Source organism: Pyxicephalus adspersus, chromosome 4 (assembly GCF_032062135.1).
Source record: "Pyxicephalus adspersus chromosome 4, UCB_Pads_2.0, whole genome shotgun sequence".
Classification (NCBI taxonomy): Eukaryota; Metazoa; Chordata; class Amphibia; order Anura; family Pyxicephalidae; genus Pyxicephalus; species Pyxicephalus adspersus.
Window position 1 is genome coordinate 120,682,861 of NC_092861.1, and position 27,277 is coordinate 120,710,137.

Sequence of the window (27,277 nt, forward strand, 5' to 3'; positions counted from 1 at the left end):
GTGGTTTCTGATTCGTATGGGCGGGGCCGATGGAAGATGTGGGTGTGGCTTTTGTGGAGTTGGGTGCCGGTGGATTCCAGGCGTTCCAAGTCAGGAAGCCTCGTAGTGAGAGGGCGGCTGTTCCGGAGAGGTGCACCGAGGTGTTCTGCAGGAGCAGCATGGCTTCCGTGACGGTGGAGGAAGGCAGTGGCGGCAAGGTACTGAGGCTGGGTGTTTATATATTAATGTCAGCCCAGGGAGTGTCATATTGCAGGTAGCAGAGCACTTCCTGATTCCAGGCTGTTCCCTGTGCAGACATATTGCCAGGCTGGGTGTAGGTGATGTGCTCTGTATATAGGGGGCACAGGCTAGGTAATCATTACACATGGAGGTGCAGGGCAATGCTTCCTAATCCTTCCTGACTCCTCACCACAGAGATTCACACCTCTAACACATCGTTATATAATAATATTCATCATAGATCTCCTATTCTGCACTGTGATTATAGGGCCCATACCTGAGGGGACCCACAATACAAATCACACCTACATATCCACATGTAAGGACCAGGGATCAGCTCTGGATGTCAGGGCGGGGGTGCTGAACATATCTGACCACATGTGTATTCGGGGCTGGGTCCACTCCTCCTCCGGTGTCACTGTCTGTCATTTGCAACCCCTATTTAATGTACAGCACTGCGTAATATGTTGGCACTATATAAATCCTGTTTAACAATAATCTAAATCAGTCCTGACCCAACCAAAACCGCATCTATAGATAGCATCAGTACCATACTGCCACAACCAGAACTGTGTCTATAGGTGGGATGGGTACTGCACTCACCCAACCATTGTTGGGGGTCACTACAGTACTGACCCAATCAGAACCTTATTATCACACCCAAAACCATGGCTATTGATAAGGTGTGTATTGTACTGTGTATCTATATTTGGATGCTCCATCCCAAGCCATATCTATAGCTGGGATCAGTACCAAAGTGACACAATTGGTCCTGTGTCTATAGCAAGAATTAGTACTGTACTGACCCAACCATAACTGTGTGTATACTTAAGATCAGTACTGTCTTGACCCAACCGGAACCTTATCTATAGGCAGGATCAGTTCTGTATTTATAGGCGGGATGGGTACCACCCTGGTCCATCTAAAACCATGTCTATAGCTGGGATTGGTACTGTACTGACCCAGCCAGAACCCCATCAATAGGTGGGATCAGTACCATACTGCCAGAACTGTGTATATAGGTGGAATTGGTACTGCACTCACCCATCTGTAACAGTGTCTATAGTTGGGATCAGTAAAGTACTGACCCAACCAGAACCGAATCTATAGGTGGGATCAGATCCTTACTATCACAACCAGAAGCATGGCTATAGGTAAGGTGTGTATTGTACTGTGTATCTATATTTGGATGCCCCATCCCATGCCATATCTATAGCCAGAATCAGTACCAAAGTGACACAACCCGTGACGTGTCTATAGTCAGAATCAGTACTGTCCTGACCCAACCAGAACCTTATTTATAGGCAGGATCAGTACTGTACTTATATACGGGATGGGTACCACCCTGACCCATCAAGAACCATGTCTATAGGCAGGATTGGTGCTGTATCTTTAGACGGGATGGGTACCCCCTCGACCCATCCAGAACCAAGTCTATAGCCGTGATCAGTACTGTACTGACACAGACATAATTGTGTCTATTAATATAAACTGTATAGTTGAGATCAGTTCTGTATTCACCAAACCAGAATCTTATCTATAGGTGGAATCAGAACTACATATAAAATTGATGTACTCTTATACAGAATGTGAGAATTTTTGTTGTACTTATCTATAGAGTTTTCATTGAATATCTTTTGACATGTAAGCTTCGTTCTCACGAACAACCTAAACCAACCCCCCCCCCCCATATTCAACAAGTCCCAGAACAAGCACACAAGACCTCTATTCTCCAGTTTTACTTTAGGCGGAATCTGAGCCTTCCTACCACAACCAGAACCGTAGCTATAGGTGGATTGTTATCGTACTGACAAAACCAGGTCCATAGATGGAACAGCTGCCGTACTTGCACAATCAGGAGGTATTACAGTGTACTGTATATTGCTGGACAAGCTCCTTGTTGTCTTATGAGATTAGTGTTTGTGATCCAACTGTTGCCAGGATGGCTGGCATTGCTGACCCCTTGGCACTGGTGGGCACTGAGAGTAGATGAGGAGACTGGCACTGGTGGGGGTACAGTGATTGGGAATTGTCTTCTATCTTACCAGTCTCTAATTACAATGGCACCTGGGACATCACACCGTGGTGAACTTATCTCATACCAGATCAGGTGATTGCCATGACCATGGGGTCCCTTTTTAGTTTTAATGCAATTTGGATTCCAGGTTCAGCCCTGTGCATTTTTTCTAAATGCAGATGTGCTTGGGCCATAGATGAAATAGCAAATGCCTGGCTTTAGCTTCTGTAATAAAAGGGGATTTGACAAAAAAAGTACTTCACATGTCCACGTGTGATATCCCCTAGCACCATTAATTTTCTGGAGACCTCGGCAATCCCCTGGTTGAATTACTACGAACAGAACTTGCACACAATGTCCCTGTGTCTTTGGGTTCATTCAGATCACATGCTTTATTATTGAATTCATTTCAACACAATTCTTTGGTCTGAAAAGTAGACAGTTTATACCCAAGGCAAATATTTGTTTTTGTCTTTGTGCACACTAGATTTAGTTTGCATACATTTTTTTTTTGTTATTCAGTTTTCATTTATAGCATTCGTATTAAGTGGGTGCTGCATCAAACATCACCATTTACAGATGCACTTTTGCCTGTTCTGGCCTGCTGATTTGTGTTCAGTATAGAGATGGATGGAGGGCTGTGGGATGCCTGGAGTAAGAAAGTAATTATATGCTAATCAGTACTGAAATATTGTTATCAATATTAGAATTTATTTACTAATTTTAGTGTTCTTCCCAGTCATTTTTAGCTTAATGCACCACACAGTAAATTTAGATTTTTTTGGGTGGTTACCAAAAAGTTGAGTCACAATACCGGGGCTAATATCTGTGAAGAATGCTGTAATTTACATGTGTCTGTGTTCTTTGCCGAACTTTGCAGAGAATATTAAGCCCTTCACATCAAATATAAAGGATTATGCATTGTAAACCCCCTACAAATGTTACACTGCACAGTAGTAATCCTTTCTTTTGCCTGTTCAGGTTGGCTGAATTCTGTCACATGCAAGTCAGAAACAATTCCTTAGTCTTGTTTAAATGCCAAATAACTGCCAGCAAGTCAGTTTAGAGCTTACACAGGGTCCTGGCATGTGAAAGTTGTGCTGGAGTAGGGAAAGTTGAAGAATTTCAGTTAAAAGCAGAACTACACTTTTCTTGGGGTTAGTAAGCTATTGCCATAATGGCTAACTATGGTACCCGCCAACCTTTTTCTATGCACTCTGCATTCCCTGAAGCCACCATCATTGCTGCCATCTATTCCTGGGTCAGCCATTATCTTTTTTTTTTTTTTGGTCATTGGGTGACAACTGATGATGGAACTCCTGAAAGATTGATGAAAAATGTATATACCACATTTGAAATCCCATCCTTTCCGAGTTTTGGATCTGAAACTCTGACAGATGCACAACCTGAGCTTCAAATTCAAGCTCCTGTGCTTTGCTTTTAAATCCCTCCAGAGTTCTTGTCCACTTACCTTTCTGACCTGTTAGAAAAATACTCCCCTAGCCGTTCTCTTTTCTCCTCTCTTGAAACCCTCTCTACTTCCTCTCCATATCTCCCCTCCAATTGTGTGACACTTCTCCACCTCCTAGATTGGAAGCTCTTCAGGACAGGGTCCTCTCCTCCTCCTGTGTCACTGTCTGTCATTTTCAACCCCTATTTATTGTACAGCGCTGTGTAATATTTTGGTGCTATATAATTACTGTTTAATAATAAGAATGCACATTACTTCATAACTAATAATTTTAAAAGAGGTCATTATTCTTGATCATAGGATAGCTTTATTCCTGAAAATATCCTATTCACAGTGAAAAATGGTTACATTTAAAAAAAGGAAGTTAAATCAACAACACATATATTGTCTGTCTATTCCAAAGAAATAAAAAATATGCTGCAGACAAAAAGTAAAGAAAATGTATTGCTTTTAATAGCATATAATACATCCATAATTATTATATCCACATGTCTACACTTGACCAGATGGAAGACAATTTGCAAGGCCACACCTAACATTCTTTAAATGAAAGTGATTTATTCCATGCATTTATTACATATTGGTAATATAGATATAAAAGCATTGTACATTTCACATGTGTGCAACATGGTAGACTTAAAATAAAAAAATACTGTTTAGATTTTGAGACATATTTTTATATTTTCCCTTATTATACATTAGGAGGTTTATCAGACTATACCAAAGCCATTGCTATGGCCAGTTGAAGATTTAAAGGTAACCTGGAAAAGCCCCTGTGTCCATAGCATATTATGTGCACAATAGGCATGAACACATCAAAGTGATCCAAATAATTAAGGAACATTTTCAAATAAAACCATGGGAATACCACCATGCATTCTATACCTGTTTATTAGGTTTGGTTGATGGTGTATGTATGTATGTCTCCATCCTTATGTTAACATATGTGCACCTGTTGATAGATCTATGTGCCCATTCTCCAGTACTCCTATTCCTTGATAGAAGGAAAGATCAGTCTGTTAACATATTGATATTCAGATAATTGTTCTGTTGCTTTTAATGTGCACTGTATACCTCCACACAGGTTTGTACAGAGTTTAAATAAGGACGTGTGTATTTTTTGGTCACTAATAGAAGGCATGGGCTCTTGCTGTGGAGCAAAGTCCAAGATGTGCTAGATATTAAACTATAAACTCGGACTATTTGACACTCCCAAGTTGTGGTTGTTGGGTTTGCTCACTGGTAGCGGCTGATAAATTGATAGGGGTATGACATTGAACATAAGTGTTTAATTGTTGGTGCCTATTACACACCATTGGGATTAAATGCTGCAATTTACCAGAAACTATTACCAGTTTCTCTGACAGTAGGGGATGTTAACGGAGGAAAAGTGCTGTGTCAGTAAGAGGAAATGTCGATAACCTCCAGTGACAAATTGCACAATTAAAGTCTTGACTTTAGTAAGAGACAATTCTGTTTACTTGTATGGAGACATCAGAAATCTATACGTTGAGACATTTACTTTTCCATGCAAAGATACGCAGGAGGGTTCTCTATGTGGTTCATCAGTAATCTCACAAATATGGGAGACGGGGCAATGCTCATGAGAGATTCACTGTTGTTCTTTCACTAGCAGACAGCAGGGTTATTTAGTGCAGCGGTTGCCAACCTTTCGGACCTCGCAGATCACTAAATTTATCATTTTAAATCCCGCGGACTATTAATATGAAGAGTTTTTTTATTCCAGTGACAATACAGGTTTGCCAGCGCCTCCATTGTTCTAATCACTTTCATTTCTTCTATCCGCTATTTTATTCCCAGTTATTAATAAACAGTATTTGTATAGCGCCAGCATATTACGCAGTGTTGTACATTGAATGGAATGAACAATACTAGAACAATGACAATGGATTTGTCATAAAACTTTTAACTGTTATTGATTGCAAGAACCTTTATTTTTGGAGGTTGGGGGGGTTATGAGGTTCTTTGGATGTTTTCACTGTTTTTGTTTTAATATCAAGGAACGTGTAATGTAGTGTCAACTAAGGTAGGTAAAGTATACAACTCTATTACACTGATATTTCGATCTCTCTATAGAGAAGCTGTTCCACACAAGAGTCATCATCCTTTTTCCCCTTGTATTGTGAGGTGCTAATCCGATGGGTGTATCATGTATCCAAACACCTGATATGATGTTTACCACTGCAATGTGCAAACTATATTCATATTACATTTTCCAAGGTTCATTTTTTCAGCTTGATCTAATATTTCTCTGTGGGTGTTGAATGCAAAATGTTTCATGGGTAGTTTTCTGCTTTGGATTGTATTTGGAATGATATCTGGGTGCCACTGGTGAACGTAATCGAGCTCTGCTGGATGAAACCCAAACTTTGAATTCAGTGTTTTGATCTCCACAGTGCGTTGTCCCGTGACTGACCACCTACCTTTGTGAGACCAAGAACTGGGCAGGGGTCAGAACTGCCTTCTAAAAGTTCTGCTTTTAGTGTTTATCTAAAATTATCCATTTTCTTTGTCTGCAACTTCAAACTGGACTCTAGGCAGCTATAAAAGACAAAGTAGCTCTGTAATCATAAATACATCATTAAGTCCCCTTTCTTTGCTGTGGTTAAAAAATGCATTTTATTTTCTCCCAAACACACAACAAACTGCTGTATTTTATGTATTGCCGTTGTGGTGCTGTTCTTATTTTAGTGGAAGCAAAGCAAAACCGCAGCTAGAAGCAACTTGATACCATTCTGCAATCCACTGCAAGTGCTTGCACAAAATGGTTTCTGAATGGGATTGGTTGGGGACGCAGCTGAGTGTTCAGTAGAATTGCAGTCAACCGCAAATGATATTATTGTAAGAAATATAACCTGATGTCATCTTGCCATACCTGTTCAGCAGGGATGCAGTTTGATAGAAGCAGCAGTACAAGGGGCCAATGTGCTAAAAAGAAGAATGCCGATAGGAAGAGAAACTGTAATGGATAGAGGAAGAGGAACTGTAACGGATAGGTGAGCTGATGGCTGAGCTCTCCTCCGAGGGTCCAGGATGATGTTGGCTTAGTGTAAAGGTTACACTGAGAACATCAGGCAGCACCAAATATTCTGTGGGATAACCTTTTAAAGGTGAATGTTGCTGCGAATTCTAGATCTAGTTTTATTATTGTATCTTAAGATATGATATTCATTATTATTTTATATTTGGGTTTAATTCTGTGTTCAACACTTGTACAGACTTCCAATTGTCCTGGTAGCTTGGCTGGCAAACTAACTAACTTAGGTAGCAAAATGCATAATGACTTTTAATGTATCGATAAAGGTGATGTACAATCTACAGGAACACATCAGCCAAACCAATAAAGCCGGCATCTTTACTTTCTAATTGTAATGGATTCCAGTGAGTCTTTGTGCCTAACAGTAAACTGGATTGTGGGTTGAAAGTGGATCTTGTAACATTGCCTGAGCTGCTTCTTCGATTACAGAGAACATTAAATGGGCAAAAGGTTGCAATAAGAGCTTAGCTTACCCAACTTCAAATAAGGGAATACAAATGTTGGTCATTGCTTCTGTATGGAAGATGCTTGGAGAACAGAACAAAAGTGAGTGCACTGCGATCCTCTTTGGCTGTTGGATGGCCACTCCTATGGTGCTGCATATACAGCTGAACTCTGCTCTACATGGTACACGTGCAGTGTAAGGATAAAAGAAAAAAACACCATGGGCTCCTTGCAACTTTTTTTTTTTTTTTTTTTAAGATTTTTTTTTTTTTTGAAGTTTAGGTCGACTTTAAGGCAAAGTTCTGATCAGGGCCCGAGTTTGAAGTAAGGTCATAATGAAACCCCTCTTAAGATGTGAGAAGCATCCATTTGTTGACCTAGACATCCTGTTCGGGAGAAATACATGGTGGATCCACCATTAAGAGAGATGACATATTAATTCTTCAGCTACTTTTGGGAGAGCTTGACTTCACACACTTCAATGCACAGTAAATAAACTTTTTAGCAAGGTAGTAAACCATAACGCTCGCCAGTCTGTGTACCATTTTATATTGTTTTGTGTTTTATTTTTATATGTTCGAGCTGCAACCCATGCTAAAGTCCCCTGTTGCAGCATTCTTGATGTTTAGCCTTGTTCAGGCCCTTTCATTACGTGAGTCTGAAATGACCAGGGCGGAAGTTGGACTAAAACGGTGCTAAATGAGGAATTTTGTGCTAGTCACCAATTATGGTATAACCATATGCTTTATTTTTTAAGCAAGCAGAAAAAGGGTTTTTCTTTCTTGTGTATTTAATACATTTCTTTGAAATACAGTACATGAGTAATAAAATCTTGGATGTTTCCTCCTGCAGGAAGAATAAAATTCTCCTGTACATGAGAATAAACCAGTCTTGTGCTTGCAGCCTTGGCATAATTCTCAGATCCTGTTTGAGTTTTAATGATTTATGGTGTATTTGTTTCTGACTCGGGTTGAAATGGAGTTACATTTTAATATTATTTGAATTGAACCTCTTTGTTAAAGTTTTGCATTGTTTTGTTCTTTTACTGCGATAAGTAACACGTCATGTGCTTCTGTGGTTATTATTATTCTCTCCTTTCAGCTAACCCACAGGTTGTTGCTCTGACTTTGTGACCTAGGCAGCCCTGCATATACTTCTTGGATAATGAGGGTTATGGGGCCCTGTCAACACTCCTACAAACATAAAGAAAACATTTTTATTGTGTGTATACAGAAAAAACTGTAGTGGTGGTATACTGATAGAATTTTTGTAGTGTACACTCGCTCAGTTTTTCACTTTCAAATCACAAGTCTGACAGCATAGATAACCCACAGTCTGCACACAGCGGTTTATATTGCTGTATTTAATCTAACCACAAAAGGTGATATGCCGTGTCTGGACAGAGAGGTGGGGTAGATGATTGTTTTACATTCACCCGGGCATGTCAATATGTCAGACCAATAGATTGGCTGATAAGACATGCACTACGTGTAAAGCTGTGTGTGCCCTAAAAATGAAACTTGTGGCTGCACACAGTAAAAACCGATAAAATCAAAACGATCTGGATGTACAGTTGGCATATAAAAACAAGTTCCATTAATCACTTGCACGATACAAGAGCAGTGGTACCATGTGGCATCGATGCAGACAAAATAACATATGCCAACCAATACATCCTTCTTATAGGACATGAGAAGCATTGGGCTATGTTCATATTGGGAGTTTGGGGTGCAGTTACAGCTTTCCCGTGTCCCTGAACTGCTTCTCATGTAGTCTCACCCATGACTGCCCAATGTGCATGAATGGAGGTGGCAGTGAGTGGTCCAGTACTAATGACTGTCCACTGTAATATAAGGAGTGGTGGCTGGGAAGGTACCAGCTGGAAAGGAGCGTCTGTTTCCAATGCCAATCTTAACCTAGCATTACAGCACAGCAATAAATTCATTGTGGGGCTCTAGAGAAAAGGTCATTATAGGGATCAAGGACCTTCTGATCTCCTCTGAAAATACTAGTTTCCTGGTTATCTCTGGCTTCAGTACTTTGCATTACTGACTGAGCAGAATCATGGTGCCAGTTAGGTCCAAGCAAAAGAAAAAGTTGTGATTTGTGTACTAGATTTACGTCCATTACCCAGACAGTATTGACGACATCCAGGGAACTAACATTATAAAAAGTAAGTCAACAATGATAGACCTTATTCTCCTAGCACAGGTTCTTTCAAGCATAATGGCCCTACCAGTCCTTCCTAAAAGAGTGAGAAAAATCTCAATGGATTTCTACTAGACTATATGAATCTGTTATTCTTCTTCTGCCTGTTTCCTGACATTTATCTCAGGATGTTGATACATTCAGCTTATCTCTTTTTTTCCCAGATTCAGCAGTTTCTCCTTGTTTATAGTTCTAGACTTTGTTAAAAGAGGAAGATGACTTTTAGTGAACTCACAACTACAATTCTGCAACCTCTACTAGTCTTTTGTGTTTGACATGAAGTATGACTTTTTATTTCCTCTTTTTCTCTGTTGATCTTTAGCAAACCCTTCACCATTGTAATGATTTTTTTCTACATATGTATATTTGCATAACAACTTTTTCAATGAATAGGGGTCAGTAATTTACATTTACTAAATATTCTTTCATTTTTCTAATTGAATCTCTTCAAATACATTGAAGTTTTGTTGAACACATGGATAAACAGACTGTAAAGCATTAATTGCAAAAGGTTATTTTTTGTGTGGAGAGGCCATAGATTGTAAGTCAAACCTCCCCTTTTACCTGTAATGCAGTTTTTTGATATCCAAAAAAGCAGTGTATCTGATTTATTAGGAGATAATAATGGGAAGATAATGGCAGGTTGGAAGCACTGGATAGGTCATAAGATCTTCCAGCTTGTCCAAGAATTTGTTGTGGGGTGATCGTCCAATTCTAATGGCAGAGAAAGAATAGTATTAAATAACATGTCTTGCTGCATTCTGACAGGCAAGCTACCCTGGGGATCAGTAGGGACACCTGGTGCTACAGAGAACTCCCAAAGTCTCAAGTGTAATTCCAGGGAGGACATTTTGTCCATAACAATATTTTGTCATTATAAGCTGTCCCTGTATAAAAAGAAAAAAGTAGATGGCTTTTTTTTTTTTTTAATTTAGATAGCCATTTTTTTTTTATAGACCAGAAGAGTTGTCTCCATGCAGTAGAGTGGTGTATTCCTGTACAGTGAAACCCAAGTATTTGGATTTTGTCTAGGATGGAGAATGAAGAAAAAATATATAATGATGTTCATAGTTTCCTCCTTGCAAGTAACTACCAGGTTGCAGCCAGAATTCATGTGCACTCTGGAAACTTTTTATCCTAGTTTATATCTAAGTGTCCATACATCAAATTCCGCTATTTAATGTCTCCTAATTAAAAAAAAAAAGGGGAAATCGCGTGTTCAGGTCATCAGGGAGTAGGGTGTAAAAAAAAGCCATGGGATGTCTGCAAAGAAAATACATGCATATTGCTAGGAAGTTTTTACAGGCATTTTGTGGACTTTATTGTAGGCTTTAAAATTGCTCCTATAGCAGTTTTACAAGTCTTGCACAGGAAGAGGAAACGTATAAAAGGGGGACATCAGTTGGTTTTAAAGAAAGTTTAAAAAATGATTACCAGGAGTTCAGGAAGTGTTCCCATGGGAGTCGATGGAAGCTTTTCATCAGGAGACCGATTCATAAAATCTCCGTACAGTGACAACACCATTACCATGTTGTTGATTACCACCTGTGAAAACATCTATTTTACAACCCAATCATTCTTTTAAATATTGATATATTTAATATTGATCTTGGTGGTGCTTTTACATTTATGTGGTGAGCTGCTATGGTTCATCAAATCATAGCCTAAAACTGGAGGAGTTTTTGATGTTAAAGAGCCCAATGCCATATGTCAGTCTAGTACTGGTTAGAAAGAGAACAAAAAAAAAAGCTCTCTATACCAATAATAATAAAAAAAGGAACTGTTTACATGGGGAGAGATTGCATATATTGAAAGGTGTGTGTGTGTGTGTGTGTGTGTGCGTGCGTGCATGAGTGAATAAATAACTGATATATATATATATATATATATATATATATATATATACGGTACATTAATGCTTGGTCGGTCTTAAAGGTAATCATTTTATTTTAATAGACAATATCTTACATTCCTTAGCTCTTTTATCTATCTTATCCATATCTCTATCTAACATGAAACTGTTCTTCTCCCAATTAAATTTTTAATGTTGGGCACAAAGTGTGTGTGTGTGTGTTTTTCCAACGGTATATTAGAAAATGTAATTTATATGTAAATCTTTGATAATATTATTTGTATATCACAAACTATACTGTATGTTTCTACTTTTTTTTTCTAATGTATTAAGTGAAATACTTTTTATTGATGTAAAGACTGTATTATCTGGCTTTTTATTGTAGTTATTGATCTATTGTCTGTTCCGCTAATAGGTTAGGTCTGTATCTGTGGATCTGAATACCGACCCGTCACTACAGATTGACATTCCAGATGCAATCAGTGAGAGAGATAAAGTGAAATTTACTGTCCACACAAAGGTGAGATCAGGGTGCTCTTTAGAGGAAGCACAGACCACAAATGCATTTAGGTTGGCATTTACTATTAAATCCATGTAACCTTATCTGTGTTCCATCACAGGATGCCATCAGCTTCCTTCTCTTTTTTTCCTCCTACAGACTCTCTGGCCATCTTGGTTGCCTGTTCCAGGGATTCATCCCTATCGCACATAAACAGGACCTGGGGTTGTGGAGTTGCCCTGGCAGCCAAAGCTGTGCATGCGTAGCTCAGCTTTGACTTCAGAATCCCAGCGTGATCTGGCAAGAAACACGCATTATTGCAAAAAGGGGCATTGCTTGCCCTATTCTGCGATAATGACCTGCCTGATCATGAAAACTTAAAGCAGAAGTAATATAAAAAAACCCCACTTACCTTTATTGTAGATCCTTCGATCGCTTCGGAGCTTTCCTGGAGTTCCCTCACCCTCCTGGTATCCTCCTTCATTCCAGCATGGAGAAAGCGGTGGGTGCCGTCATCTTCTTTGCCCTTTTTCCACCTTCTTCGTATGTCACCTGACATTGGGTGATGTACTTGGGTAAAAAAAAGAGTGCCAGTCGCACTGCGCATGTGTGAGATCGGCATTTTTTATTTTCATTTTTTTTCATCCTGAGATTGGGCATGCTTCAAGAGCCGCTGGAAGCCTCTGCGACAAATGTATCCCGGGAGGCTCTGCATTCCCAGTCTCTCTTGATTGTTGCAGATTTAAACCCCCTCCCCCCAAAAAAGTTAATTTTTACCCCCAAATAAAAGGGTAGTCTACCCGTTTATTTGAGGTAAAAATTTTAGTTTAGGACTGCATAAGTGTAACCTAATAGTCTACTACCAGTCAGTGCTAGTCATGAAGCTGTATCTTTATATGTAATATGTATTTTTCATTTGCAACATCCCTGGGGTGGCATTTATTTATGCCTTATGCAGTTGGACAGAGAAGACCTTGAGGAAACTCCATTGGTCTCTTTCTAAAAATACAGGTTACCTGGCTTTAATGCAGATTAGGAGTTCTGGATTCAATGGCCATTTTATCTCTTCTAATTCAGTCTGTAGAAAGGGAAGCAGCCACAGTAGCATTTTGGGGAAGGAGGTAAGCATGAGCAACTAACATTTTCTCTTGGTGTAGTCTGTCTTCAAACTTTTTTACCTTTTTTGTTTTCCCTTTATTTTTTTGGAGTCATTGGGGAGGGGGGTAGCCTATTAATCTATATTTACTAATGCCGACCATGCAAATTACAATGTTCCCTACATCTATGTAGAGCAAGGACTCTATTTGCTTAAATTAAAAAATAAAATGTAATTGCTTAGATTGTTTAGAAAAGCTCTCACATTTACATAGATTTTGAATGTCTAATTGATATTGTAAAGAGATATCCAGACATAATCAGTAGGGCCAGGTAAACATGCCAAATCGAATAACAGGTTGATATGGCCCCTTAATATTTTTAATATGAGACCTACTGCCTTAGCATAGTGGAATATAGAAACCGCACTAGGAAAGCTGTGTGTAGTTATATAATACAGATTTATAACTTTTATTTTTCAGACTACTTTGAACGTTTTCCAGAATCCAGAATTCTCTGTGACGCGTCACCACGATGACTTTGTCTGGTTACATGATGCCCTTACGGAGACTGAAGATTATGCTGGCATTATTGTGGGTATTTTACATTAACTGCAGTAGTTTATTTTCCTATTTCAATATCAGATTGAAACCTAATTTTTAGTTCAGTGATATAATGCAGTGTGTTGTTTGCAGATTGTGGAGGAAGAAAATAGAAATGTATGGTGAAATCATTTTTAGACTACACAGATACTCAAATATTCATTTTTAATTGTATTGCCCCCTTTTTTTTAAAGAAACCCTATTGCAGAACCACTTACTATAACCCAATCTTTCCTACAAAACTATAAATTTAATATATGTCAGGTATGTTATTTATCCGTAGGTTCATCCCATGTTTAGACATTCAAATATCCAAAGACTGCTGCCAAGCTCTGCCATCTTGAATATGAAGTCAGCAGTACCAGTACACTAGGTGCTGTCACCCAATTGACACTCTGAAATATTTACCTTAGTCCTCCTCCCCTGCAAGTTACATACAAAGTTATGGAAAGAGGTGGGGAAGGATATAAATGGATGGCAGAAGGGGATGTGCCTTTACTGCGGCATGCAGTGCATGTATTTTTTAGCACATTACAAGTGACAAAAAATTATTTGTGTAACCGAAAGAAAAAACATAATTGATTTTTCTGTACTTTACCTGCATTATCATTTTGGGTAGATGGCAAGGTCACTTTGTTGCTATTAAACAAGTACAGTATGATGTGTGTGAACAGGCTTTTGATTTCTTTAAAACTGATTTTCTCTCTGTATTTCCCCAGTCTGTGGGAGTGCAAAAGCAACCAGTTCTGAATAATCTCAAAACCATCTCAAACTGATGTCTCTAAAGCACTCTGCCTTTTCCCATAGACACATGATCAAAGTCTGTTGACTAGTCCAAACATGCGTACATTGCAAATTGATAACATCAGTTTTTCCAGTAAACCTGTGCTGGGCCAGAAGTGAAGGGAAAGTCCTATGTACCTAGGATCATAGCTTGCACAGGACAATGGGCTGGCACAGAGTAGGACAAATGCCTGTAAAGTAAACGTAAAATTTTGTATGACTGCATCTTGGGTTAGGAGGTATCCAGTAAAATGTTGCATTCATCTATTTAATATTCTGTCTAGATTCCACCAGCACCTGCAAAACCTGACTTTGATGGGCCCAGGGAAAAAATGCAAAAGCTGGGCGAAGGAGAAGGGTCCATGACAAAGGATGAATTTGCCAAAATGAAACAAGAATTGGAAGCGTATGTTTTGCTTTTATGCATAAATAATTTTTTTTTCTTGTACTTGAAATTAGACCAGCTAGAGTACGATATCTTAATTGTTTATATATAGTTGTTTGTGTATATATGGTTTAATTGTATAGGATGCATATAACACTAAAATGATAGCAGCCAACCTGGGTGGTGCTGCATCTGGAGATGCTGTTCTGTCCTAAACAGCCAAGGGTGTTCATATTGCGGATACCTCTTTTTGCCTTTTAAAGCTAAACGCCTTGTCTAAATACACACTTGAAGGGCCTATAAAAGAGCTGTTTTGTCTAACAATTCATCTAAATTTCTATCAATGTAGTCCTGGTTAATCCTAGTTAGTGACCTATCTTTTCTATACTGCAGTTAAAGAGGACTCTTTAAGCAATGCAGATTGGTCAGCCCCCAAGTTTGCGACTAGATCGTGAATGAAGAGCACCACACAGATGAGTTATCTCATGAGAAGCAAATGGAAACCCATCTTCTCCAGTGTGCCACCATTGTTTCTACCTCACAAGGGATAGGCGCAGCAAGAGACATCCACTAAGATCTCCTCCAGATATACTAAAATATGTGTTCTGTACAATGTTCATTTTCTGATTTATTGGCTGAAATACTTTTCATAGAATTCCTAACTAAGAATCTGTTCTAACACCAGCCTGATTTTGTGGAATCTTGTCCAACAAAAACTGTCAAGAGCCGGAGGCCTTGTTTGTAGAGAGTCTGAGTCACCATGGTCCCTGCATACAATGCATTCTATATTACAGTCACGGGTTGCCACTTGGGTCAGTAAGAACAAGTGACCTTCTTTCATCTAGTGCATTTAGTCATTTAAACGATTCTTCCCGTTCCTGTGACACACCCAAAGCACTCACTGGTCTATTTAAATTCTCCCATTTCATGAGTACTTTGGTACAGCACTGCTGGGTGATTTGGCTTAATATGCCAAAGAATTCCCTATGTAATTGCCTAAGCCCCACTCCTAAACTTCATAGCAACTCTTTGGCTTTTGGCTTTTCTTTTGGCTCTTGTGACCATTCATTCATTTCACTGTCCACATACTTCATTCTAACTTGTAGTGGATTGACATGAAAGATATTTTAATCTTTATAGACTAACTTTATGGCTAGAGTAGGAAAGTGTTCACATCCGTTTCAATTTATTTTGCAGTTTGTAACACTGTGGGAGCTTGCCTTCATTTTCTCTCCAGCATAAAGGTGGAGGGAATTCTCCCAAAGTAAAGGGAGCTGCCCTCCTTTAAACCGCTTAGAACAGTTGTCCATGTAGAAGGTTTACCTTACCTACTGCTTAGTGACAAGTCTAAAATTTTGGATTTTCCTTTCTTACTTGGGGGCAGTGATCACCAGGTTAAAAAGAGCTGAATCTGCTTCACAATGGTAATGCAGGCAACAACTCCTCCCCACTTTCTAATTACTGTAATACAACTATTTTTTTTTCTTTTATTAAAAGACTCATTTTTTCTATTGACTACTTAGTACAATGTAAAGATTGTGATACTTTATGACTAAGCACTGTAGTGTGAAACACTAAAAGTATTGGTATAAGTGATTTTACAAAAATTTTACAACTTTACAAATTTTGCAAAATTTGCTATAGCTGCCCCCCTCTATTGAACATCTGTGCATGTTTGTGTGTAACCCGTTGCTCTAGTGGCAGTGGTAATTTATTTACAAATTCTGCATAGAAAATGAACTAGAAAATCTAAGTTGTCTGTGATGAGTAAAACATGATTTCATTGCCTATTCCAAAAATGACTTCTAATTGCAAATCACTCTTTCTTTTAGTAAACAAAATTTATTCACCTGTAAAAACTGCTCATTAGTTCAGTAGATTTTTTTGGTTTATTTTTCTTAACAGATTTTGTTGGCTAGCAGCTGTGGTTATTGGCAGGAAAAATGAATGTGTTTTTAGAAGTTTGGCAGATAATTCTCCTGTATGATAATGTGTGTGGAGCCTTGTCCAGGGTTTATATTGCATACAGATAATCTCCTGGGATTAAAGTTTCCTGGGCTCGCACAGTGGAACGCAAAGGCTGGTGTGCCAGATGTGTGCAGAAGGACAACACAACTGCCAGCATTTATGTTGTGTGATTTCATTTTTCTTTTTTTGAAAAACTGAATTTCTTTCTGAACTATACAACTGCAGCAGTGAAGTAGGCTTGCTTTGTGCTTTTACATTGTGTAACTTTCTTCCCCTTTTCCTTACAGAGAATATCTGGCTGTTTTTAAGAAAACTGTGGCAGTACATGAGGTCTTTTTGCAGAGACTCTCCTCTCATCCTATCTTGAGCAAAGATCGTAACTTCCATATATTCCTGGAATACGACCAAGATGTAAGCACCCTTCCTTCCTGTGTAGAACCTGGGGCCTGGATGCTGATACAGCTGTTTCATTTGCTGATGTTTTTCCATTTAGTTGCAGTATTTTTGAGCTACAGTCATGTAATTTCACAACCCCATGAATGCTTTTTAAATTTAAAAAAAAGAGCTTCAGGCAAGCAGCTTCTGAAATGCATATATAAATCTTTGGGCATGATTTATTAAAGCTCTCCAAGGCTGGAGAGGATACACTTTCATCAGTGAAGCTGGGTGATCCAACAAACCTGAAATGGATCTGGTTCAGGATTCAAAACATTTTTGCTACCAAATGACTTTGAAGAAAACCATTCCAGTTTTGCTGGATCACCCAGTTTCACTGATGTCATGTGAAGGGGTATTCTGTTGTAACAATGTAGTAAAGGTTGGCTCACCAGCCTGTGGGATCTGTTGCACAGTAATAACTTGCCACGTTTTGTTTCACACAGTCTCTGTGAAAATCATTTTGGTAGAGAAACAGAGCTTGGTGACCCCTGACACCCAAAAAGGATTCCTGTGTTATAGGCTCCCAGTGAAAGCTTTGTGTTTGTGTGCTGTTTGCTTTTTGTAAAAGTGTGGCTAGACTGGGAAAGATAAGTGAAAGGAATTCAGCAACGGTGAGATGCTTATGCAGCATCATTTCCAGTAAATATTGGAAGAGCAATAAAAGGTACAGAAACCATCAAACCTTGCACTGTATAAAATCAAGATGTAAATTTGCTCCAAACATATGGGGAGAATGCATGTGTGTACAATTCTAGAATGTTGCATGAACTGTTAGAGAGTATTAAAAGGAAGAGACAAGGAAATAAATAAATGGGAGGTGAGGAAGGTACTAAAGAGTAAGTGGACCCTTACAAAATCCATGTAATCTAATATATGGATAAATAACCTACCAGATCCAAAGGTGAGCTGGTCTCTATTTTGTATATATAGATAGATAAGTTGAACTAGATTATATTATAACTGAACTGTTCTGTTCAAACTACATATAAACATTTTTTGATTGGATTATAAACACTTGTTCAAAGGAAGTACAAAATACCATGGCAGACGGTCATCATATTTTGAGAAAACTTTGATTGCAGCACATCAGATTGCAGAGATGTGTTTTGTAGCTGTTTTATATAGTGTTTATAGTTCAGTAAAGGAATGTTTTAGTGGCAAGTGTAAAAACATACAAGTTTTATGTGGTTTGCTACTGTTTACACAGTTTGTGGATGCCAGAGGCCTGCTATAAATTAACAGCAAGTTAAGAAACTATGGTATTCTCCGGACTGTGTGTGAATAATAGTCCAAAGGACTGCAAACCCTTTGTGTATGTATGCAATATATACACGCGCACACACATATTTCAAAATGAAGAAATATCAGCCTAAACAAAAAGAACACTCACAGGTGAAATAAATAACTTGAGTTTCTAGTCAAGGTGGTATCTCGGAAGAAGTGGAATATGTTGACCAGCAAGTCGGCCCTTGAACGTGTTATGTAGCAGCAAAAATTGGCAAGGGCCAAATTGTGATTGCTAGACAAGAGCTTTCCCTAATAGGGTGTTTCTGGTATGCAGTGGGTTGTACCTATTTATGTATTTCTACCTACAATGGTAGTCCAAGAATAAACAATCAGCATCGAGGACGTGGAAACCATGATTTATTGATTGATGAGCATGGAAGGAGTAGGCTAACCCATCTGGTTCAGCCTAAAGGAAGAGCTACTGTAGTTCAAATTGCTGAAAAAAATACTAGCTATGAGAGAAAACACATTGGAACACACAGTGGATAGCAGCTTGTCATATTTGGGTTGTGTAGCCACAGACCAGGTTTAGTTCTCTTGCTGACCACCATCAAAAGTGCCTACAAGAGGCAGAACTGGACCACAGAGCAATTGGTCTGATGATCTTTGTTTTTGATGACATGTTTTGGATTGTGTGTATGTTGTTTACCTGGGAAAAAGAAAACTGGTAAAAGCAGACTGGTGAAGTCTTTTGCCTTAAATAATCTCATCTTAATATCTTGGTGCCAGACGCCACAGGGCACCTTCAGAGGTCTTGTAGACTGCATGCTTCAACAGTCTAAACTGTTATGGCATCCCAAAGGGAACACAGACAAATGCGTTCATATTTTATTTTTGTATGTGAATCCACTGTGGAAACTTTCCTCCTACTTCCTGTCCTTTTAAAACCAGGGCAGGGAATAGGGAGACCAGTTGCCAAAACAAAGAGGCACAGAAAAGAATACAATCTTTGCCCATTGTAATGTGTCCCCATAAAAAAAAACATGTTTCTATTTTTGTCCGAGCTATTGCTTCCTGTCTTAACCCAGAGCAACCTATCAAAGTTGTCCATTCTTTAGTAGTGGTTTGAAGAAAAGATGCTTGCTTGATTGCTATGGACAAATCAGCTATTCAAGCATTTTTCATTTTTCAAGCATCATATCAAGGATGATATAAGGTTCTAGTTTTAGAAACAATTTGGTTATCCTCAAGGATCTTAATGGCTTATTTACTGTTTTTTTTAAATATTTTAGTTAAGTGTAAGGCGGAAAAACACTAAAGAGATGTTTGGTGGATTCTTCAGGAGTGTGGTGAAGAGTGCTGATGAAGTTCTTCTGTCTGGAGTAAAGGTGGGGACCTAAAGGCTACTTTCTACTTTTATATTAAATTCTTTTATTATTGACAGATAATATTTCCCTTTCTCTGTTAAACTCTAAGAATGGCTGTTTTAAAGCTTCTATGTTATGGGATAACGCTTTACAACCTTCTAACCTCAACAGGAAGTTGATGAATTCTTTGAACAAGAAAAAGTATTTCTGGTGAATTATTACAATAAGATCAAGGACTCGTGCGCTAAGGCTGACAAGATGACAAAATCTCACAAAAGTTTGTATTCCTTATGAAGTTGATTTATTATTTTTTTTCTAACTTTTTACTAAAATTACTATTTAACTTTATACTAAAACCTACTCCATTTCTGTCCAACTGTTTCCTGTAATAAAATTGTTTTACTGCAAATCTTTCTTCGGAAGGAAAAAGTGGTCTTGTATCTGGCTTCCTATAGCTTTTTCAAGGCATCACCGGTGTTGTCACACCAGTGCTGCCTGCAGAGTGGATCTGCTGTGTGGGTCACCACACCATGTTGTCAGGTTATCTATTGAAGGATTTAGCCAGAGAGATTAGACTATTTTTCCTGTTTTATTTGCCAGATCCAGAGGTCACCTAAAGTCTGATAGGTTCTACTTTGTCATAAACCTAATTTCCTACTATTATTAAGCTCTTGGGTGTTGCATTGCAGCCTAGTAGTATTTCTCCTGAAGCAGGACGTTCACACTTTTGTATAGGCAATTTTATTACATGCATGGTGGGAGAACAGTGTTTAGCTAACAATATCTGCTATACCATTGAAGTCTTTTTGTTTGTATTTTTATTTTTTTTTTCAAAATGTTTACAAATATATAACAATATAAATCCAATACCAATATTATATACCCAATACATAATAAAAAAAAAATTATATAATTTCACCTCAACAACTCCAGGGATTCCATAAAATCCACCCATTTTGCCCATATAATATATTATTGTTCTGTTTGCCCCTCATCTTCCCCTATTACCTGTTCCATGTGTTACATCTGCTCCAGCTCTACCGCCCAATCACATAATGGAGTAGAAGTTGATTTTCCAGAAGAGTCGCAGCAGAAGAGTTGACTATTAATTCATAATTATTGAAGTCTTTTCATGTTAGACACAGACACCTTCCAATATAACTAATGAAAAATTTCTTTAGTCAGAGTCCAAACCTCACATCAGTAGAGCAGTTGTCGTTGATATTGGTGCAAGGATATACTGTACATTTTTTTTGTTTTTTACCCTTTGCTGCTAAAATAATATAATGAATGATCAAAAAAAATGTCTTTATTGCTGCACTGGGAGTTCCAAGTTCCTTTTAGTTATTGTTTACCACTAGTGTTATGACCCTCTTTACCTTTCTAATATTGCTTCCTGCTTTCTCTGCAGATGTTGCTGATGATCACATCCATGTTTCAGCTTCTATGGTCTCTGTAGCCGAGGAGGAGAACATACAACTTAGAAAGTAAGTGTAATTGTCATCTGTGGGCGGAAAAGAATGTGGAGTAGGAAGTGAATTTAATGACTTCCCTTTTGTTGGGTAAACACATTCCATTCTGCAGAGGCCCATCAACATTCATAATGGTCTCATCTACGTCTTCCAGTGTTCATAGCTCTTTAGCAAGCAAATACATTTCTGTCATCGAGATTACTCCACGGGAGGGCAGTGTTGTTTTGGTTTAGCTTGGTCTGTCATTGCTCTATGAATGTGATCTTGTAATGTGAAAAATCGGTGAAGTTTTTTTTCTGCATGATTGGGGCTGTTTATAGTAGAATCAAAAATTGGGAAACACAAAAATTAACTTGTGAGGGAAATGGGTAATAGTTGACTTTTATGAGAGCTTGAAAAAGTTTTGCTTGCAGTTCTCTGTTAGACAACCGTAAAATAGATTGCAAAGGGACAGGTAGGTTCCATTATTGGTAGGTAGAGTACAATAATTTAGTTGTTGGGGAATAAATGTTAAGGTTATAGTTTCTAAAACATGAACTCAGTGCAGGTATAAAATATGCAGACAATTCATTTATTGGTGTCTTATAAAGAATTACATCCTTAACATTTTTATTAAAGGCAGTGTAATTATCTGAACTGGAATTGGTTTTTGGCCTATTACTGTCTCTGCACATCAAAGCTTAGAATGAGTAAGGGAGCGAGAAGCAGTACAAGGAGTTAGTCAGTTCTGCAGTGCACTGGGCATGCCAATTGGGGGGGAGAAGGTGAAGTTTATTAGTGTGTTGACACTTTATTTACCATCCAGTCACAGAGAAGGGTTGAAAAGGAGACTTGAAATGCAAGAGAATAAAATCAGATCTTCTCCCCTGACAGACGGTTCTTTGCTGTGTAGCAGAGCTGTGCCAATCTCGAAACTGGATACAGGGGTAAAACAATTGTTTGGCACATAAAATAGATCCCTTGGATTCATCGTACCTGGGTGGTTAGCAGTTTTCCTATTGTTTATCTGTAAGAATTAGGCTTGATTAAACGGGTTAAGTGTTAGGGGAGGTTAGTTACTATTTTGGCTTTAGTTTTGAATGGTATTAAAAATGATTAGGACTTGTCAGAGTTTTTTGGTTAGCAGTTGCCCCATTGCAGCAGTTTTCCCCCACTTTCTCTCAGAAACACCACAGTAAATCAGAGGAGATCGCCAAAAAGGTTGACATTCAGGTTCAAATTACATTTTTTTTGTGCTGCAGCACCACTCATAGAACCTCTCAATTCCATGCAATCTGCCCTTTTTTGAAAAAGAGAGTGGTTTAAATTGGTGTAGGAATAGTGGTTAACTTAGCAGTTGGTGGACCTTTTAAGCAAACCTGTGTTTTGCCCTAACCAGGGGTACATGAATGAGGTTGACTAAGTGGGTGCACAATTTGGAGACAGTTGTCCCCACATACCTGGACTTCTAACATCTTACCTGGTGTGACTTCTGCTCTATATATCTTTATTTTAGAATAAATGGATCCCCCCCATATGTACTTCTGCTATGAATTACATTGTTTTAATTTTTGAATAGGTTATTGGCAATGTTTGAAAGGGAAAGGCTGCCATGGTGTAATTATTAGTAGAATTTTCAGGCCCTATTTACACAATTTGCATTAGACCACCTTAAGGCTTTCAAAAGGAAGATGCAATTTTGCCTATTAGCAGTCAGTGTAATTCTAGTTGTCATTTACACAGTCTTAATTCTCATTGAAACCACCCAAATTATTTGGGGTTATTTTTCTCCACACTAAGAAATTTTCCTGGTGGCACACTGCATACAGCCACATTATAGTGCATTTCCGAGTGCTTTCTGTTGTACATTTTCATGGCCATGTCTTTACTTCTACCTGAAAACACTGAATTGCCTAGTTTTATTCCAGCTTTACCTAAACCCCCTGATCATATGTGATTTCTTTCTATTCAAGCCTATTTTAGCATTGTTTTGCTGCAACACACACATTGTAATCCATTGACTACTCTTGCTGTACATTAAACAGACCATTCAAGGTAAATATGCTGAAACTACATGGGGCAGGCATCATTTTTACACCGTGCAACATACAGGCCGATAATGTGTTTTGCAATGTGGTGAGTTGCATCACACATGCATTTTTAAGCTGCTTTGAAGTTCACGGGGAATAGCATAGTATTGCAGCAATCCAAATAATGAAGATCAACAACAGCAAGTAATGGTTAACATTACTTTTTATTTATTTTTATTTTTATTTTTTTGGGGAAGCTAATTATTTTATTTAGGCATTAGGTCTCTCAGACGTATTGGACAGTAATGTTGCTTCCTTTCTTAATTTATTCAGTTTATCTGCATTTCGATAACCTAAATAGTGAATCCAATATTTGTATGTTAACTATTAAACACTTTTGTAAAATGTAAGGGATCCTACTTTATTATTACGGCAGAAACATTGAAATTGCCAATTAGGTGATTACAGTTAAGCATACGAAATAATTGACTTTGTAAAGTTGCCTGATTTTTCTAGGCAGTCATGTCTATCCTGTCCCAATCCCTTGAAAGTAGTTCATAGCCAGGAGGTTAGGGGTTATGACCTGCATACTTCTCCCAGATCAGTGATTCACCAAGTAGTGAAATCTGGTGGCCGTAGAAGCCATGTGTATTTTCTGTTATGCCTCTGCATTTGACCCACTAACCTTGTGAACTGTATAAATCTTCCAGGTCATTGACTTGCTAAATACTGATGCTGGGTAGTAAGGGCAGGACTGTTTGTGACAAGTTCTGTACACTTTCAGGCTGTAGTGTAAATATTCAAAGTGCATGAAAAATAGAGATGCGGAACCGCCCACGAGGTATACAAAGTCCAGTGCAGAGCAAATAAATGAGTGATAAAAACTGTGTGTAGACATGTCTTTTGTAACAGAATAACTACCAAACCAATAATTATTCAGGTTTAGAAATGCTCAGTTCAATAAATTGTATTTATTTCCATATCGTAATTTATAAAATGTTTGTATGTGTTTTGTATATTAAATATACATTTTCTATTCAGTGTATATTATGTTTTTTAAATCCTTTCTATTTTTATTATCTTCTTTTACATTGGGCGATATCAATGGCTTACTGCTCGTTCCTATGCAATGTTGGTAGATCAGTTGGTGGGAGGGTTAGCGGGGTACTATACATAACTTCCTTAAAAAAAACACGGCACCTTGCAGTAGTACTCCCTTTAGGATTCTTGAGCCCTGGTGCAAGCAGTGGGCTAGCTCAGGGGTAAATTTGAGTTGAGTAAATTTGAAAATGCATTGATAGGTGGAAGTCAAGCTGAATGAGTTGGAATTCTACATCTGTACAGACAACCCTCTTTGTAATGTTCACATGCAATGCTGAGCCATTGTGAAGAACTGAAATCGAATTGCATGTAAGCCTCAAGCCCGGGATAGTATAGCTGAGAAGGAAAAGGTTTAGATGTTGCAGGCTTTATCGGACTATCTGCAGTTTCTAATAGATAGGGAAAGGGGGGGCAGGAGATGCTGTTTATTTTAGAGCATATGCTTTGTTTGAATTGCCAGGTTTGTGATAAGTTCATTCTCAGGTTAGGGACAGTAACCAAACTGTTAATATTTCCATGGATACTAACCAACATGGTGAATTATCTTTTCTTTGCAGATTATTACTCAAATTTGCTGAGTTATTTGAAAAGCTCAGAGTAAGTATCTCCCTCCCCAGTTCTTGTGCACAAAGTGTTTCAAATTGCATTTTATAACTTGATGCATGTTTGTCATGAAAATCTCCTTACAGAAAGTAGAAGCACGAGTAGCATCGGATGAAGACTTGAAACTTACTGAACTGTTGAGATATTACATGCTTAATATAGAGGCAGCCAAGGTGATTTATTTCTAGTCTGGAAAATATCAGTAATGTTACAATTGTAAAATTTGCAGGTTACCAATTACAAATGCAAATTAATTTTTGTTTGTTCAATTCCTGATACAGGACCTTTTGCACAGGAGAACAAAAAGCCTGGGGGAATATGAGAATTCTAATAAAGCCCTTGATAAAGCTCGATTAAAAAGCAGAGATGTAAAGCAAGCTGAATTGCATCAGCAAGAGTGCTGCCAGAAATTTGAGAAGCTCTCGGAGTCTGGAAAGCAAGGTAGATGAGTTTTACATCTTACTTCGCTCTGCATACTTCACTAACTCTGTCATTTTGTGACGTTTACATTCTTTGTAGCAAAAGAGAACATTTTCTTCATAAGGTGACATTTAGCTTCTCCTTTTTATCAGAAAAGATACCAAATTAGTTACTTACAGGAGTACAAATGTCACCTATTGAACACACAAAATTAGTTTTCTGGGTTTCCCTACTAGGCATTTTTTAAATGATTTTTAGATGTTGCGTTCAAAAAATAAAACTGAATCAAATTCTAATTTTTTAAAAATTGGGGGATTCTCAATATTTGGGCAAAGCAAAATCCTATGTTTCTAAATGTTAACTGCAACCCGCAAGCCCAAGCATGACTTCAGATTTCTAAATTTTTTTGTCACAAAAGTGTGTGTGTGTGTGTGTCACTATTCACACTTGTGTGGATGGATCAATGCAGTCAGTTTCAGTTTGTACTGGGGATGATTCTGCTTTACTGCCGAAGTGTTTTTGACCTGTCTCAATTTTTTTATACTACTTCTGCATTTTCACTTACTTGTACAGATATAAAAAGCGGTTTCACACAAACCCACACATATCCAAGCACTTGGTTTGCATTTGGAGTGTAGTTGATGGATCATAATTTACATTTTTTGGTTCTTGTAAATTGCAAAATTTGTAAAATTTGCAGTTTTAAGACAATCATTTGTAGAATCTGCTATAATGACATAATTTGTTATGACACGTATTCTAAATGAGTACTAAACTGATTATATTAACGAACATCCAGTCTCCTGCCACAGTCTGAAAAGTGAGAAATAGTGGAGCATTCTGTACTATGCAGTGTAGTTGACCTACAACTCTGTTCAAGTCTGTGCACACAGGAGTCCCCTGTTTCTATTATTCTAAAAATGTAACGCCTACATTATGTTCTCTGGGTTTTTTTTTTAAATATTACAATGACCGTTCTTGTTTTGCAGAGCTCATAAGCTTCAAGAAAAAGAGAGTGTCTGCCTTTCGGAAAAACCTTGTAGAGATGGCAGAACTAGAAATTAAGCATGCCAAGGTTTGTTTCACCATGACCCATGTAATGCCTTCTTTTCGTAATGCTGTCCTGTCACTATTCAAGTACTGCAGATGTCATAGCAAAGATGTTCAAGAGCCTCCTCTTGAAGCCTGCTATCAGATTCTTTAACATGACATTTCAATGCATTTAAACCCAAAGTGTTTAAATATTGCAAATTTACAGTCCTTGAATGTATTGGCTGATTTTTTTTTTTTTTTCATGGCTTTTTTCGTATATGGTAAAACGTTGTCCTTTTTGATCTCGAGTGTGCAACAAAACTTTACATTTGCACATTTTTTTCTGGCTACCAGAACAAACTGAACTGGCAGCTATGGAATTTACCCATGCTTACATTCATTTATCCTGTGATCAGCAGCACTATCCTTATGTCTCAATGTAGGATTTCAGAGAGAAAAAAATCCATTTGCATCTCACTGTGTCCCAACTATTTTTCCCTAAGAATGTACTTTTTTTTCCTTGTTTTTCTGCATCTCCTATATTACATAAGCCTTATTCGTGCTAACAGACCAGCTTTTTACCCTTGAAATATTCATAACATTTCTATTTGTTTTGTGTGTTGTTACTGTGTATAAATAGTATTTTCCTTTCTCTCTAACAGAATAACATCTCATTATTACAAAGCTGCATTGACCTGTTCAAGAACAGCTAAATCTATTGGGATGATTTGACCTGGAAGCACTGATTGCACTTCGAAAAGTCTGAGAGATAACGTCAAGAAGAGCAGCGGCATTTTCACACGTGATCCTAAAGAAATAAAAGATTATCATGATCTAAAATAGATATATTTTGTTAATACCTATAAGAACGTTTAAATGTATTTGTCTCAAAAAAAAAATGTTCTTTAATCTTTTGGTAAGGAGCTTTAGCATCTATTTTCAGATTATTTCTTATTTGAAGAATTTTTGGCAAAATAAATTTACTTTATTGTATATATTACCAGAAA

General features: G+C 37.9%; 1 protein-coding gene across 2 annotated transcripts; it reads left to right on the plus strand.

Annotated features, from left to right (window-relative positions):
- SNX5 (sorting nexin 5) lies at positions 1 to 27,277 on the plus strand. Of its 2 annotated transcripts, XM_072409487.1 has the most exons (13): positions 40 to 197; positions 11,685 to 11,789; positions 13,346 to 13,456; positions 14,533 to 14,654; positions 16,889 to 17,012; positions 19,559 to 19,654; positions 19,805 to 19,910; positions 21,045 to 21,120; positions 24,773 to 24,812; positions 24,905 to 24,991; positions 25,100 to 25,259; positions 26,228 to 26,313; positions 26,933 to 27,277. In XM_072409487.1, exons 1-13 carry the CDS (start codon positions 159 to 161, stop codon positions 26,981 to 26,983), a joined length of 1,203 nt encoding a protein of 400 aa, XP_072265588.1. In that variant the 5' UTR covers positions 40 to 158; the 3' UTR covers positions 26,984 to 27,277. The 2 variants fall into 2 exon arrangements, with proteins under 2 accessions (XP_072265589.1, XP_072265588.1); XM_072409488.1 differs by lacking the exon at positions 26,228 to 26,313 and having other exon boundaries at positions 1 to 197.